Below are 13,098 nucleotides of genomic sequence, written 5' to 3'. Positions count from 1 at the left end.
AACTGGCCACCGTAAATGCCCAAAACCCCCACCACCTCCTAAGACAGTCTCCTCCCCACGCATGTATATATTCCCTCCCCGCCGTATGTATATTTCTCTCCCACCCACCCACCCCCTCCTAATGTACAGTCCCCTCCCCATCATATGTATATACTCTGTCAGGATCTAGGGGTAACAGTACTGTATATTTGAATACTGTTTATGTCACAAATGTATCAGTACTAAATACCTATATGTGCCTATGCCATAAATGTCATGTATGTTGTGTATGTCATAAATGTCTATATGAAATGAAAATGGGGGACCCTGATGGAAACAAGACAAACGTCTTTCTCAGGTCTGCATCCCCTTAACAATTGTATGTATTGAGCCGTACTGTATTGTACCCATTCTGCAATCTGTTAAATAAAGTTTTCATTCATTCATTCATTCACACAGCCCTGGGGGGACCCGATACCCAGGGTGATGGTGTTGGAGGTCTGACCCCTCACCCTGACCGCCTGGGGCCTTTCACTCAGAAAGTCCAGTATCCAGAGCGGAGCTCAGACCCAGCTCGATCAGCTTGTCCACCAGTCTGGTGGGGACTATGGTGTTGAACGCTGAGCTGTAGTCAATGAACAGTCTCACATAGCCCCCCTTCTGGCAGTCTAGGTGAGAGAGGGTGCTGTGCAGTACTTGGGAGACGCCTCCTATACATGAACACTGATTCATGTGCTTTAGCAATATCTACAGATAGTTTTAATATTATTCACCATCACATGAATCATCTTAGAAACTTTAGCCAAGAAATTTGATGGAACACAACTTCAGGCACACAGATACTCTCCAGTTCAGTAGATTTTCTTTGCACGTATGAAGTCAGTGTGCTGGTGTCAATTTCTTAGAAAGTCTATGAAGTTTTCCATAATCCCTCCGAGAACGATATAAATCCAAACACTTTTTTCAGATTAACAATGTCTTAAAGGAACACGCTGACATTATGAGAAATATGTTTAGCGTCTTCTCCAGAGTCAGAGAAGAAGATGGATACCAATTTCCTCTGTGCGTTCAGTAGAAAGCTATCCGGCTGCAAGCTAGCCTAGCTTAGCACAAATTAATGGAAGCGGATACGGACCAGCTAGCCTATCTTAAAACTCAGGAAGAGGTTTTCGCCCAACAGCTAGGCTAGCTGGTCCATATCAGATTCCATTCATTGGTCTTAAGCTAGGATAGTTTGCAGAGAGGAATATGGTATCCATCTGGGCCCTTCCGATTCTGGAGAAAACAGTAAGCACATTTTCTACAATGCTGGTATGTTCCTTTAAGGAGTGTTGTGTTCAGTACATTCATAGTGTAAACTATGAACGAGTCGGTCGCAGTCAACCAGCACCTGCTAACGAGTCTGACCCTTTAGCTCAGCTGGTTAGTTACTGTATGGTCCAAATCCACTCGGTTACATTGGTGGGATCTCACTGCCCTGTGCATCTGTATCCAGGTTCACATAGTGGGATCGCAGTGCCTTAACCCTGGGAAAGTCTGCGCATGGACGAAAGAATGTGCAAGGACGCACTTCTCTGGGGGAGGACTGTAAACTACTAACAAGTCGGTCACAGTCAACCAGCACCTGCTAACTGCAATGCCCCTGTATTAATTGTTGTGTATTTGACATAAAGAACTTGATTTCTCTTGTATTCAGAATCAGAATCAGAATGGTCTTTATTGCCAAGTAGTTTTCACATACAAGGAATTTGATTTGGTCGTTTTCGGTGCGACATCGGACAGACAATAACGGACAGATAATAAAATAAAAGGTGGAATAAAATAAAATGAAATATGAACTAAATTAAGATAGAAGCACAATAGAATATAATTATGAAATAAAAATAGGCCAGGGCTGTACAACTGTAAAATAAAAGGTGGAATAAAATAAAATGAGATATAAACTACATTAAATAGAAGCACAATAGAATATAGTATAGTTATAAGTGTACAAAAAAATACAAATAGAAATAGGCCAGGGCTGTGGTCAAGTATATACACTAATTATAATAAGAATACAGTGGGATGAGATATACTGTATAGCAGAGCTGTGTGAATTTACAACGGCAACATAGGCTGTAAAAATGTAATTGTAAAAACAGACGTATATGGTTTTACTTTGTCTCAAGGATTCAATCAACTTGTAGTAAACATTCCCCCAAGCTGACCCACTGGTATCCATCTCAGTCTCTTGGACTGGCAGCACTCACTGGTTGATCTATCTCGGCAGTGGCGCTGTCGAGGCACACACCACCTCAAACTTAATCATCATCATCATCATCACCACCACCGTCATCATCATCATCGTCATCGTCGTCATCATTCCCTCCGTCCTCCTCCTGATCATCTCCGCTGCTGGCTTCAGACTCTTCATCTGAGCTCTCAACCTCTTTCTCCTTCTCCACAAGCTTCAGATGAACCGCCTCTTCAGGTTTACTGATGACATTCAGCCACACACATAAAGCAGACGGACGTGTCCAGACAAGCACGTCAACACACACACACACACATGGGACAAGCGCAAATTCATACATCCACACACACAGTGAGATATTGATGAATTGATGAATGCCTTAGCCACATCAAAGGTGTAATCAATGAACCATTGCAATTGGATTACCTCACCAAGCCTCCAAAGGTTTAGAGTTTACAGAAACAGAAAGAAAGAGAGAGAAACCTTGAACCACGAATATCTTCCTTCCAGAGCACCAGAGAATTTATGACACTGCTTCCTTTAATGACAGCCACAGTATTAGTTCATAAATACCTCTCCACAATATTGGCGGTCATGGCTAGAAGGTATAGTATTTTAGGTTGAACTGGGGCATGGTGTCTCCAGTGAGGTTAAGGTTAGGATTAAGGAAATGGTTTGGTTTATTATTAACAACCTTTAAGGTGACAAATCAACAAAATGTGGACACCTTCTAGCCGTGACCAATATTAGTTAATGAATACCTCTCCACCAAAACAGCTCATGGGTCTCTGAACTTGTTAATCCCTTCATAAGGGCAGCACGTGTTTTATAATGTTGCAAAAGAAGAGCGATCATATTGGCTTTTTGTAAAAAGAATCATTAAAAAGATAATTTAAAATTATTTGCCCAAGAACATTTATACCAGCCTTTATCCTCCACACCTTAGACTTAAGAAATCCTCAGACTCAACCTTAAGAAACCCTCATTCAGCCTTAAAGGTGCCATAGATAAAAACTTTATGTAGAGTAATCATTTAAAAACATAATACATCCACAGCGCTTTTAGAAATGTGTGGAATAAAAGTATTGCTTTCCCCCCACGAAATGATTGATTAATGAATTTATCATTTAAAAAACATTTGCGGGTCCAAATGCCTGCATGTATGACCTTCTTCTCATTTCTCATGTGGAATGCACCTGATTGGAGAACATGCTGGTGCTTTAGTGCAACATCTACTGCCTGAATTTGATCTATAGCACCTTTAAGAAACCCTCAAATAACAACCAAAAGACTTGCACAGACTCAACCACAGCATCAAGTTCTTGCTATTTTTCTCCTTACATTTTCAATTAGAAGTTGATTTTGTACATGACACGGCTCCGTTTGAAGTCATGGATGAGGACTACATTGATTTTCAAGCTAAATGATCAGGATAATAAACAGTTTAAACTATGTTAAAACGGAACCACTCGATAATGTTGTGGAAGTTAATTTGAGTGTCACTGCAGTAGAGACAGCACTACTGTTAAGTTTTGGCCCGTTAACAAGCTTAAAGAAGCATTTTGTTCCAGCATAATCACATCTCCTGGGCTACAATTTTTATATCAATGCGTAAAATTATGCAAATCTGAAAATGTAAAACAATATTGCCAAAAATAGGCTAAAATGTCTATTGTTATTTTGGTAAAAACAAACAAACGTATATAAAATACACAAGTGTAAAATTATAACAGGAAAATGTGTGATACTACATGGCTAATATGATGGTAAATCATCTAAAATAGTTCAGTCAGATGGGGGGAAAGTAGGACACCCCTTTTAAAATGTCTTCCAAAAAAAGACCCAGACAGACTCTCCGAAAGCCCAGTCCCTGTAGACGCCACGCACCAGCCAGGAGTAGAGAAGAGCTGTGGGTCCTCTGGCCCTCCACCAGACTGTCTCACCAGACCGTCACCACACTGTCTCACCAATCTGTCGGGTCCTTCGACTCCTTCCACTCCCCTCCCCGCGAATGCTCTGCTACGTGTTCAATGTCCATCTCAGAGAGCTTCCCCCGGGAAAACTTCAAGAACATGAAGATAGACAGGCAGAGCAGGACTACGCCGATGGCACTGCCAACGACTATCGCCAGGATGCTGATGTCCGAGAGTGAAACTACACGTAAAAGACAAATACACAGCGGTTAGTTAAGAAGAAGAATCATATAACTCCCGTTGTACATTTTCAGAGGAACAATCTTTTCAAACTTTATTATCTAAAGATGGTAAGTTAAGAGTGTTGTGTTCATTCATAGTTAAAACATTTTTTACAATGTATGTAAGACATGAAGCAGAACAGACAACAGACTTACAAGTGTAAGCAAATTAATTTCTCACAGAGTATAATGATGACCAATTTACAGATGTGTATAAGTTACAATGATGTGTTGAAAAGGGGGAATTTGTAGCAAACCTAATTGCTGAGTGATACAAAACATTAAGGTGATCAAGGACACTCTTGCATGCATGTAAATGACATCGCCATAGTCAAACAATGGGAGAATGGACATTTGGACTAGGAAGCTTTTAGCAGAGTGAGTAAAGCAGGAGTGATTCCTGTACAAGAAGCAAAGTCTTGCTTTTACTTTTGATTGAAGATGTAACACATGCTGAGAAAAAAGAAAGTGTACTGTATCTAACCAGATACCGAGGTATTTATATGAGGTGTCTGTATCCAGAACTGAGTTGTTGTGATGCTTCCAGGAGGGATAACAGATCTTTTTCCAAACCACATAACTTTAGTTTTAGATGTGTTCAAAACGAGGTTAAGACTAGAGAAGGCAGCCTGTATACTATTGAAGCTGAGAGCACAGAACAGCATCAGGAGAAGGTCCAATTGAGTATAGTATAACGGTGTCATCTGCATACAAATTAATCTTTGAATGTTCTGTGGTGTTCTGATTTAACACTGGGTTCTACAAGACAAATAGTAGGAAAACTAGGCTAAGGAATGGTGGTTAACACCAATGTCACCAAGTCTGTCTCTGAGAATTGAGTGGTCAGCTGTATCAAATGCGTTTGCAAGATTAATAAAGACTGCTGCACAATGTTGTTTGGAATCAAGAGTGGTAATAATGTCATTGAGGACTTAGGAGTTGCAGTGACACAGCCATGCCCAGAACGAAAGCCAGATTGGATACTGGATATAATACTGTGAGTGTTGCGATAGTGTGAATTGCCTATTTATAATTTCCCCCCCAAATCTTGGATATACAGGGCAAGGTAGAAATAGACCTATCACAATAAGGATCAGTACGATCACCCCCTTTAAACAAAGGTAAAACAATAGCAGCTTTCCAAGAGCAAGGGATTTCAGCTGTTTGAATGGAGAGATTAAATAGATAAGAAATTGGGACTGCAATTATGGGAGCAGCAGCCTTATCAAGGTCATCAGACCCAGGTGTTTTTTTAGGGTCTAGCTCACATGCGTCAAACTCAAATCCGGCCTGTCTGGCATTTTCATCCGGCCCCTAGACTGAATTTGCTTATCAATTCATTTTGACCCGCTGCCTCATCTAGGCTGCCTCACCTAGGCACAATTCAACTGGCCTGTGATAGAAATCAAGTGCACCTTGCGTAAATGTCCCGACTTTTCAAGCAAACACAGAGAGCATTATCTACATCATGTTTTTATTGAATAAAATGCATCAATCTGCTTTCATGGACCATTAGAGGAGGACCCAATATTTAGTCTCCAGTTGTACCTTTCTATTTACTTTGGCTTTTAAAAGCTTGTCAGTAATCTGTTTTCACTCGACTCAAGCAGTGGTATTATTTGGTTGTATCCAATCTTACTTTATCAAGTGGATTATTGCTAATTCATCATGCCTATTCTGAAATCAAATCCATGGAAATTATTGTTTTTTTGTGCAAGATAAGTGAAAGCTACAGTAAAAAGAGATGCTGAGGTGAGATGTTTTCTTGTGTTGCTTGTGTGTGTGTGTGCGTGCACGTGCGTTCCACTTATTTCTCCAAGTCCAAGACCAGATTAACCTAGCTAATCTTACAAACTAGTGTGGTGGGTGAATAACAAATTGTAAAGAATTAACAAAAACTTAAAGGGGAACTATCTTATAAATGGCCTTTTTGAGTGTTTAGCATTGTTTCCTAGCTATGTGAACTTATATTCAAGTTCAAGTTCTTTAATAGTTGTCATACAGAAGTACAGAATACTTTCATACAAAATGCTTCTTACTGTTACGCTCCAGAGACTGTGCTAGACAAGATAGTATCAAATAACATAATAACATAATAACATAATATAGCATGAATTTAGAAGAAGAAAATGAGGTCACAGTGTTCGGTATAGACATATGTACAATGTTCTGAGTTACCATATAATATACAATACACAATACTATGCAGTGTACTAATGTACAGTACTATCTAGTGCAAAGCAGAAATGGGATGAGGTACAATTTTAGGTACAATTTACAGTAAGGTGTACGAGTTGTAGTGCAATCCTTCATCCATAAATATAAAGTGTGGGGAGTGGGTGCTACAGTGTGTTTGTTTAAAGTGGGTGTGTGCTATAAGTGTGTGGAGTGGGTGCTACAGTGTGTTTGTTTAAAGTGAGTGTGTGCGTGTGGATGTGTGTGCTATGTGCGTTTGGTGGTTGTTGTTGTGTAGTGTTCATTCATTGTTCGTTTAGCAGCCTGATGGCCTGGGGATAGAAGCTTCTTCTGAGTCTTTCTGTGCTCGCCTTGAGACTCCTGTATCGCTTGCCTGACCGCAGCAGTTCAAAGAGGCAGTTGTTCGGGTGACTGGAGTCTTTAATGATTCTCTTAGCCTTGCCCTTGCAACTCTTGTAGTAAATGTTCTGGAGGGTGGGGAGCCCCCCTCCAATTGTGCGTTCGGCTGAACGTGTCACTCTTTGTAGTCTGCTTTGGTCTTGTGCAGTGCTATTCCCAAACCAGGAGGTGATGTTGCCGGTCAAGATGCTCTCTATTGTACATGAGTAGAAGTTCTTAAGGATCTTCTGGCTGACTTGGAACTTCCTTAGGCGCCTGAGGAAGTAGAGGCGTTGTCGTGCCTTCTTCACAACACTGTTAATGTGTGTGGTCCATGTCAAGTCCTCGGATATGTAGGCTCCGAGGTACTTAAAGCTGTTGACTCTCTCAACCGGTGCCCCGTCGATGCTGAGGGGGCTGTAGTCCTTGACCCCCGACCTCCTGAAGTCCACAATCATCTCCTTTGTTTTGCTGACGTTCAGGGAGAGGCTGTTTTCCTGGCACCATCCCGCCAGGACCTTGACCTCTTCCAGGTAGGCCCTCTCGTCGTTGGCAGAGATCAGGCCCACCACCACTGTGTCGTCAGCAAATTTGACGATTGTATTGCTACTCCGCTGAGCCACACAGTCGTGTGTGTACAGGGAGTAGAGGAGGGGACTCAGAACACAGCCCTGGGGGGCCCCTATGTTGAGGGTGATGGATGAGGAGGTGCAGTTGCCTGCTCTCACCACCTGGGGTCTGCCAGTCAGGAAGTCCAAGACCCACTGGCAGAGGTCATAGCCCAAGCCCAGGTCCCTGAGCTTGGCTATGAGTATGGAGGGGACTATGGTATTGAATGCCGAGCTGTAGTCGATGAATAGCATTCTCACATAGTTCCCCTGCCTCTTGTCCAGGTGTGATGCTGCTGTGTGCAGCACATGGGATATGGCGTCCTCCGTGGACCTGTTGGGGCGGTATGCAAATTGCAGGGGGTCCATGTTGATGGGGAGGGAGGAGCAGATGTAGCCCTTTACTAGCTTCTCGAAGCACTTCATGGCTATGGAGGTGAGAGCTACAGGGCGGTAGTCGTTGAGGCAAGCAGGCTTGGATTTTTTGGGTACAGGGATAATAGTGGACTTCTTCAGGCAGGTGGGGATGACAGCCTGTTCTAAGGACAGGTTAAATATGTCAGTGAATACTGGGGCCAGTTGGTCGGCACAGACTTTTAGGACGCGGCCGGGGATGCCGTCTGGACCTGCTGCCTTCCTGATATTCACTTTTTTAAAGGTCCGCCTCACCTCATGCTCTGTTACCCTGAACACTGCGCCTCCATCAGCAGCCGACCCCCCCCCCCCCCCATTGCCGAGGCTTGTGAGCTGGTGTTGTTATTACCAGCATCAAACCTCGCATAGAAGGTATTGAGGTCATTTGCTAAGGAGATGTCACTGTTCAGTTTGAGGGAGGCGCCTTTGTAGTCTGTCATCGTTTTGAGCCCCTGCCACATAGCTCTAGAGTCAGCTTGTTCAAACTGGAGTTCAATTTTATCCCTGTAGCGTCGTTTGGCCTCTGACACTGTCCTCCTTACGTTGTATCGCGCCACCTTGTGGTCATTCATGTTGCCTGCCTCTAGGCCGTCGTTGTATGCTTTGGTTATTAATATGATCTATGTCTCTAATTCTCATATTGGCGCATTCTTCCAATTCTCCTCTCACAATATTCACCCTCACTGAACTGAGTCATCTGAAAATGTGATGATTTGTGATGTCAGAAAGACACCGCTGCATGTTAATGGCGAGGTACAAGATGAGCTGCACACAGTGGTTGGAGCCCAGGCTCAAAACGGCTCGAATAATTGAGGTAGAAAAATGCTGTTTTTGAGGACTTGATTAGAAATACAAAACAATGAATAAAAAAATAAAAAATATTACAGAGGTGTTCCATAGACTCACAGGAATTGTGTAAAAGTGCCCAAATAGTGAAAGAAATAGTAAAATAGTTCCCCTTTAAGATATTATTATCTTTAATTAATTTCACATACCTACTCTCTGTGGAAATAATAGTTAGTAAACTAATAATAGTTTTGTGTGACACCAGTGAAAGTAAGGTGTTGTTCTTCGTTCTCTAATAGTCCAGGACCAGTTTAGCCTACAATTATTAATCTTACAAACTGTTGTGGGTGAATAATTAATTAAATCCTTATATGTAATTTCAGCCTATAAAAAATAAATAAGCCAATTATCCATAAATGATGCCTCCTCCTTACCCACCTTTTAAACAGCCCTCATTGTATTCATTGAGGCACCAGAGAATGAAGAGAAGTGCATTTACAACATATTGAGCTGGTGCACAAATAAACAAACGTATTACCCCCCCCCCCCCCCCCCCCCCACCACCTCCAATGTTGTTGTGTATTTGACAAATAAATTACTTGAACAAAAATGACCAATTAAGCAAGTGCACCTTTTTTCGGTATTATTATGTCATCTGTGTTTTTCATTTCGACCCCCTTGGTAATTGTGTTTGACACCCCTGGTCTAGCTTGAGTAGCTCTTCCAGCACCTCATCCTCAGTGATAGCGCGAAAACTGAAATAATGTACAGAAGATGAGGCGATACTGTGTAAAGACACAGCGTCAGACAGGCTAACAGAATTGGGCTCAGGGGGATTGAATCAAATATGAACCCGGATTAAATTAAGTGGCGATTGAAGACCTCTGCCATGAGCACCTTATCTGAAACAATTATGACGATAGAAAAATATTTTAACTCGTCATCTTTCCTTTGCTGAATTGAGATATAAAAAAAAATCTAACCTTTAGTGACGACCTTGAGAACGACCTCTCCACTTCTGCTGTGCACGTCTGGCAGATTGCGCACCTGGCAGATGTAGGTGCCGTTAAAGGTGGCGCGCACCTCATGCAGGGTGATGGAGGCATCGTTCCTCAGAATGTCCCCCGACCACATGGCATGGCCCTTAAAACGTCCAGATGTTGGAGGGTACGGTTCCTCCTGGTAATAGAACACCTGACACACACAGACAATATTCAGGCATAGTACAGTGGGATGAAGGGCAGAATAGAGCCTTCTTTTATACATTATGCTTGGATAACTTGACGGAATGAATTAAAGCTGCACTGTGGAAGACTGGCACCCTGTGGTGGTGAGAAGTAACTGCACCTTGTTTAAACTAGGGATGGGGGTGTGAGTAATCGATTACTTGAGTACTCGCCGTTTGAAATGAACTCGAGTGATTTTTTAAGGAACTCTGTATTTATATATTTTATTTTAAAAAATTTGGTTATCAAGTACGTCCACTAAAAGTTTTTGCCTCTGAAACAGATATTTCCCTCTGAAATCCCGCAAGGCGTGAATTGTTGCAGGAAGACTGACAGTGGAAGCCTGAGAGAGTTGGAGAGGAGTAAACATTACTGCGAAAGGTTTGTTTTGCATTCGAACACAGCTAGCTAAAACAGATAAAAAAAAATTAAAAGCGGTTCATGTTTGTGCATTTCCAAATTGCCCCAACAAGTTGTCGCCCACTTTGCGTAGCGTTCATAGCAGTGTTTCCGTTAGCCGGTAATTACCGGTATTTGACCGGCAAAATCTGTTGAAGTCCGACATATTTAATCTCTCAGGTCTTAATGTCCGGTGAAAATAATTCCCTGAGTCTAAGCACAATTTGATTATTTGAATTGTATTCAAATAGGCTAAAATTAAATAGCCTATGCGATGAACGAAACGATCATTACATTTGTTTCCTCGTTGCTTCTAATAATGACCACGACGTTGTCAGCGAGAGCTTAGTGCTGGGTGTGCGAACTTTTGTGAAGCTGCAGAGCCAGAGCAACAGCAGCACAATGCAGTATTCCAGCAGTACTCCAATTCAGCCATTTTCAGCCAATGTTGGGTGGGGGGCGCTGCTGTGCGGTTCCCAGAAAAGAGCCAATAACAGCTAAATCAGCTGCTCTGCAGCGCCATACTCTTTGCAAATAAGTCGTTGCGAGGTGGAGAGAGTCGTCACGCAAACCACGATAATGTTGCAGTCTCTCTGCTTTCTCAGTTCTTCGCTTGATATAATTAATACAAATGTCCAATATAACGGAATTCGTTAGCTCATAAAAATGTGATTATAACAGACTGCTGTTTAGTGTCGGACCGACTGCCCACATACGCGGTCTATTTTATTTCAAGTCAGCAGCAGCACGGAGTATCGAGGGACTTATTTTATTTGGAATATATTAATGACTGTATACGCAAAAGTAGCCTAGTTTTAAGTAATAATATTATAAATCTACATGCCTTGAGGATGACATTCTTTATATAGCCTGCCTATCAATTGTTTTAAAGCTCAATAAACTATGACCGGAATTAATCTCATTTGTCCGGTAGATTGAAATCTTGCAGGTCACGGAGACCGGCAACAATTTTTTCTAACGGAAACCCTGGTTCATAGACTAGTTTCAAGTTCAAGTTTCAAGTTTCTTTATTAGTTGTCATACAGAAATACAGAATACTTTAGCATGAAATGCTTATTTCTGTTTTGCTCCTGAAAGGTCTGCTAGATAAAATAACAAGATAGTGTAACATTAGGCCTGCCGCGATAAGCAATAAATCGATTAATTGCCGCGATAATTAAAATTAATGCAATGATTTTGACGGGCGCGATTAATTGCTATTTGCGCGTTTGTTTTAATGAGGCGGAACCAGTGCCCATTGTCAGTCACTGTCCGTGTTGGGAGGCGGGCCGCTGGCTTTACTACAGAGCAGAGAGCACAGCACAGGAGCTCCGTGGGGCAACACCACATAGCTTAACTACATTTCTCAATAGTGTTGCTCCTTTTAACCAAGTAGCGTTATTTGTAGTGTAACGTTAGCGTTTTAACGTTAGTAGCTAACGTTAAAACTAACTTAAAGTTAGTTGTTCACCAACAATCTCAACATTTGTTTTATCATTAGCTCATGTCGATCTACTAGTAGCATCAGCAAGCTAACGTTAGCTGGCCCCAGTCCACTAGCAGCATGTCGATCTACCAGCAGCATCAGCAAGCTAACGTTAGCTGGCCCCAGTCCACTAGCAGCATCAGCAAGCTAACGTTAGCTGGCCCCAGCCCATTAGCAGCATGTCGAAGTAGTAGTAGCATCAGCAAGCTAACGTTAGCTGGCCCCAGTCCACCAGCAGCATCAGCAAGCTAGGATAATAACAACAATACTTCCGGTCCGGTCGGTGGGCTTCAAAATAAAAGTCTAAAACACCGGAAAAGACGGAGCGGTGGGCTTCAAAATAAAAGTTTTGGGAAATAAATTTCTCAAAAAAAAATTCTCTAACCCGTCGCAATAATATCGCTTATCGCGATATTTTCGGGGGCAATTAATCGCCCAGCAAAATTTGTTATCGTGGCAGGCCTATGTAACATAGTATAATATAAGTATAAAATAGAAAGTCAAGTACGTAACAAGTGTAAACAAAACAAAAAAATTCAATATACATATATACAGTATATGTACAGTCTATACTTCTGTACAGTCTATATAGTCAGCTACTATACAGTACAGTGTAGAATGGTGAGGGATAGCTTAGCTTGTGGTGCCACCTTGTGGTGGTGAGGTGCAATGAGGTGCATGGGATTGATGCCAATAAATATAAAGTGTGTGTTAGTGTCTAAAGTGGGTGCTACACATAGGCGGCGGGTATATAAGGCTAGGCGAGGCTATGCCTTACCCAAATCGTTATGCTGGGAATCTTGAAATGTATATAATATATGCGCAGGCTGCTGGCTATTGTGTGTGTCTTGTGCTGCAGCCGGCTGGCCGAGGTGTCAACGACGAAGGTGTCAATCGGTGGCAGCGTTTAACATTCCAGGTACAGGCAGTAACCAATCACACATAGGCTCAGGTTAAATAATGTAGCCAATCACATCATTCACATGATCATCTTGATCCCGCAGGCCGAGTAAAGCAAACATCTGCGTTCCGAATTTCAGCCCGCCGATCGCTTTGTAGCGAACACCAGCGCACTATTTTGAGTCAAATTTCAAAAAGCTAAATGGATATACGGTATTTTTCCAAGGCATAAACAAAGTAATTTAGAAGCTGCATCGAGCTGGCCCTGGGCATAACTACCGATCACCTGAGGCTGTTTT

General features: G+C 42.1%; 1 protein-coding gene across 1 annotated transcript in view; it reads right to left on the bottom strand.

Annotated features, from left to right (window-relative positions):
* Nucleotides 1–1,677: 1,677 nt before the first annotated feature.
* Nucleotides 1,678–13,098, bottom strand: part of LOC311233282 (myelin protein zero-like protein 2) — a 37,212-nt gene continuing 25,791 nt past the window's right edge. Inside the window, exons 3-5 of the mRNA XM_084320225.1 lie at nt 9,772–9,982; nt 4,180–4,366; nt 1,678–2,454 (exon numbers count right to left, since the gene is read on the bottom strand). Of these exons, the coding sequence (XP_084176351.1) occupies nt 2,280–2,454; nt 4,180–4,366; nt 9,772–9,982 (573 nt within the window). The 3' untranslated portion in view covers nt 1,678–2,279. The remainder of the gene's footprint in view (nt 2,455–4,179; nt 4,367–9,771; nt 9,983–13,098) is intronic.

This window comes from Notolepis coatsorum, assembly GCF_963971535.1.
Source record: "Notolepis coatsorum genome assembly, chromosome: 8".
Lineage (NCBI taxonomy): Eukaryota > Metazoa > Chordata > Actinopteri > Aulopiformes > Paralepididae > Notolepis > Notolepis coatsorum.
Note: the sequence above shows the minus strand (reverse complement) of the source record. Positions and strands in the feature narration are given on the sequence as shown.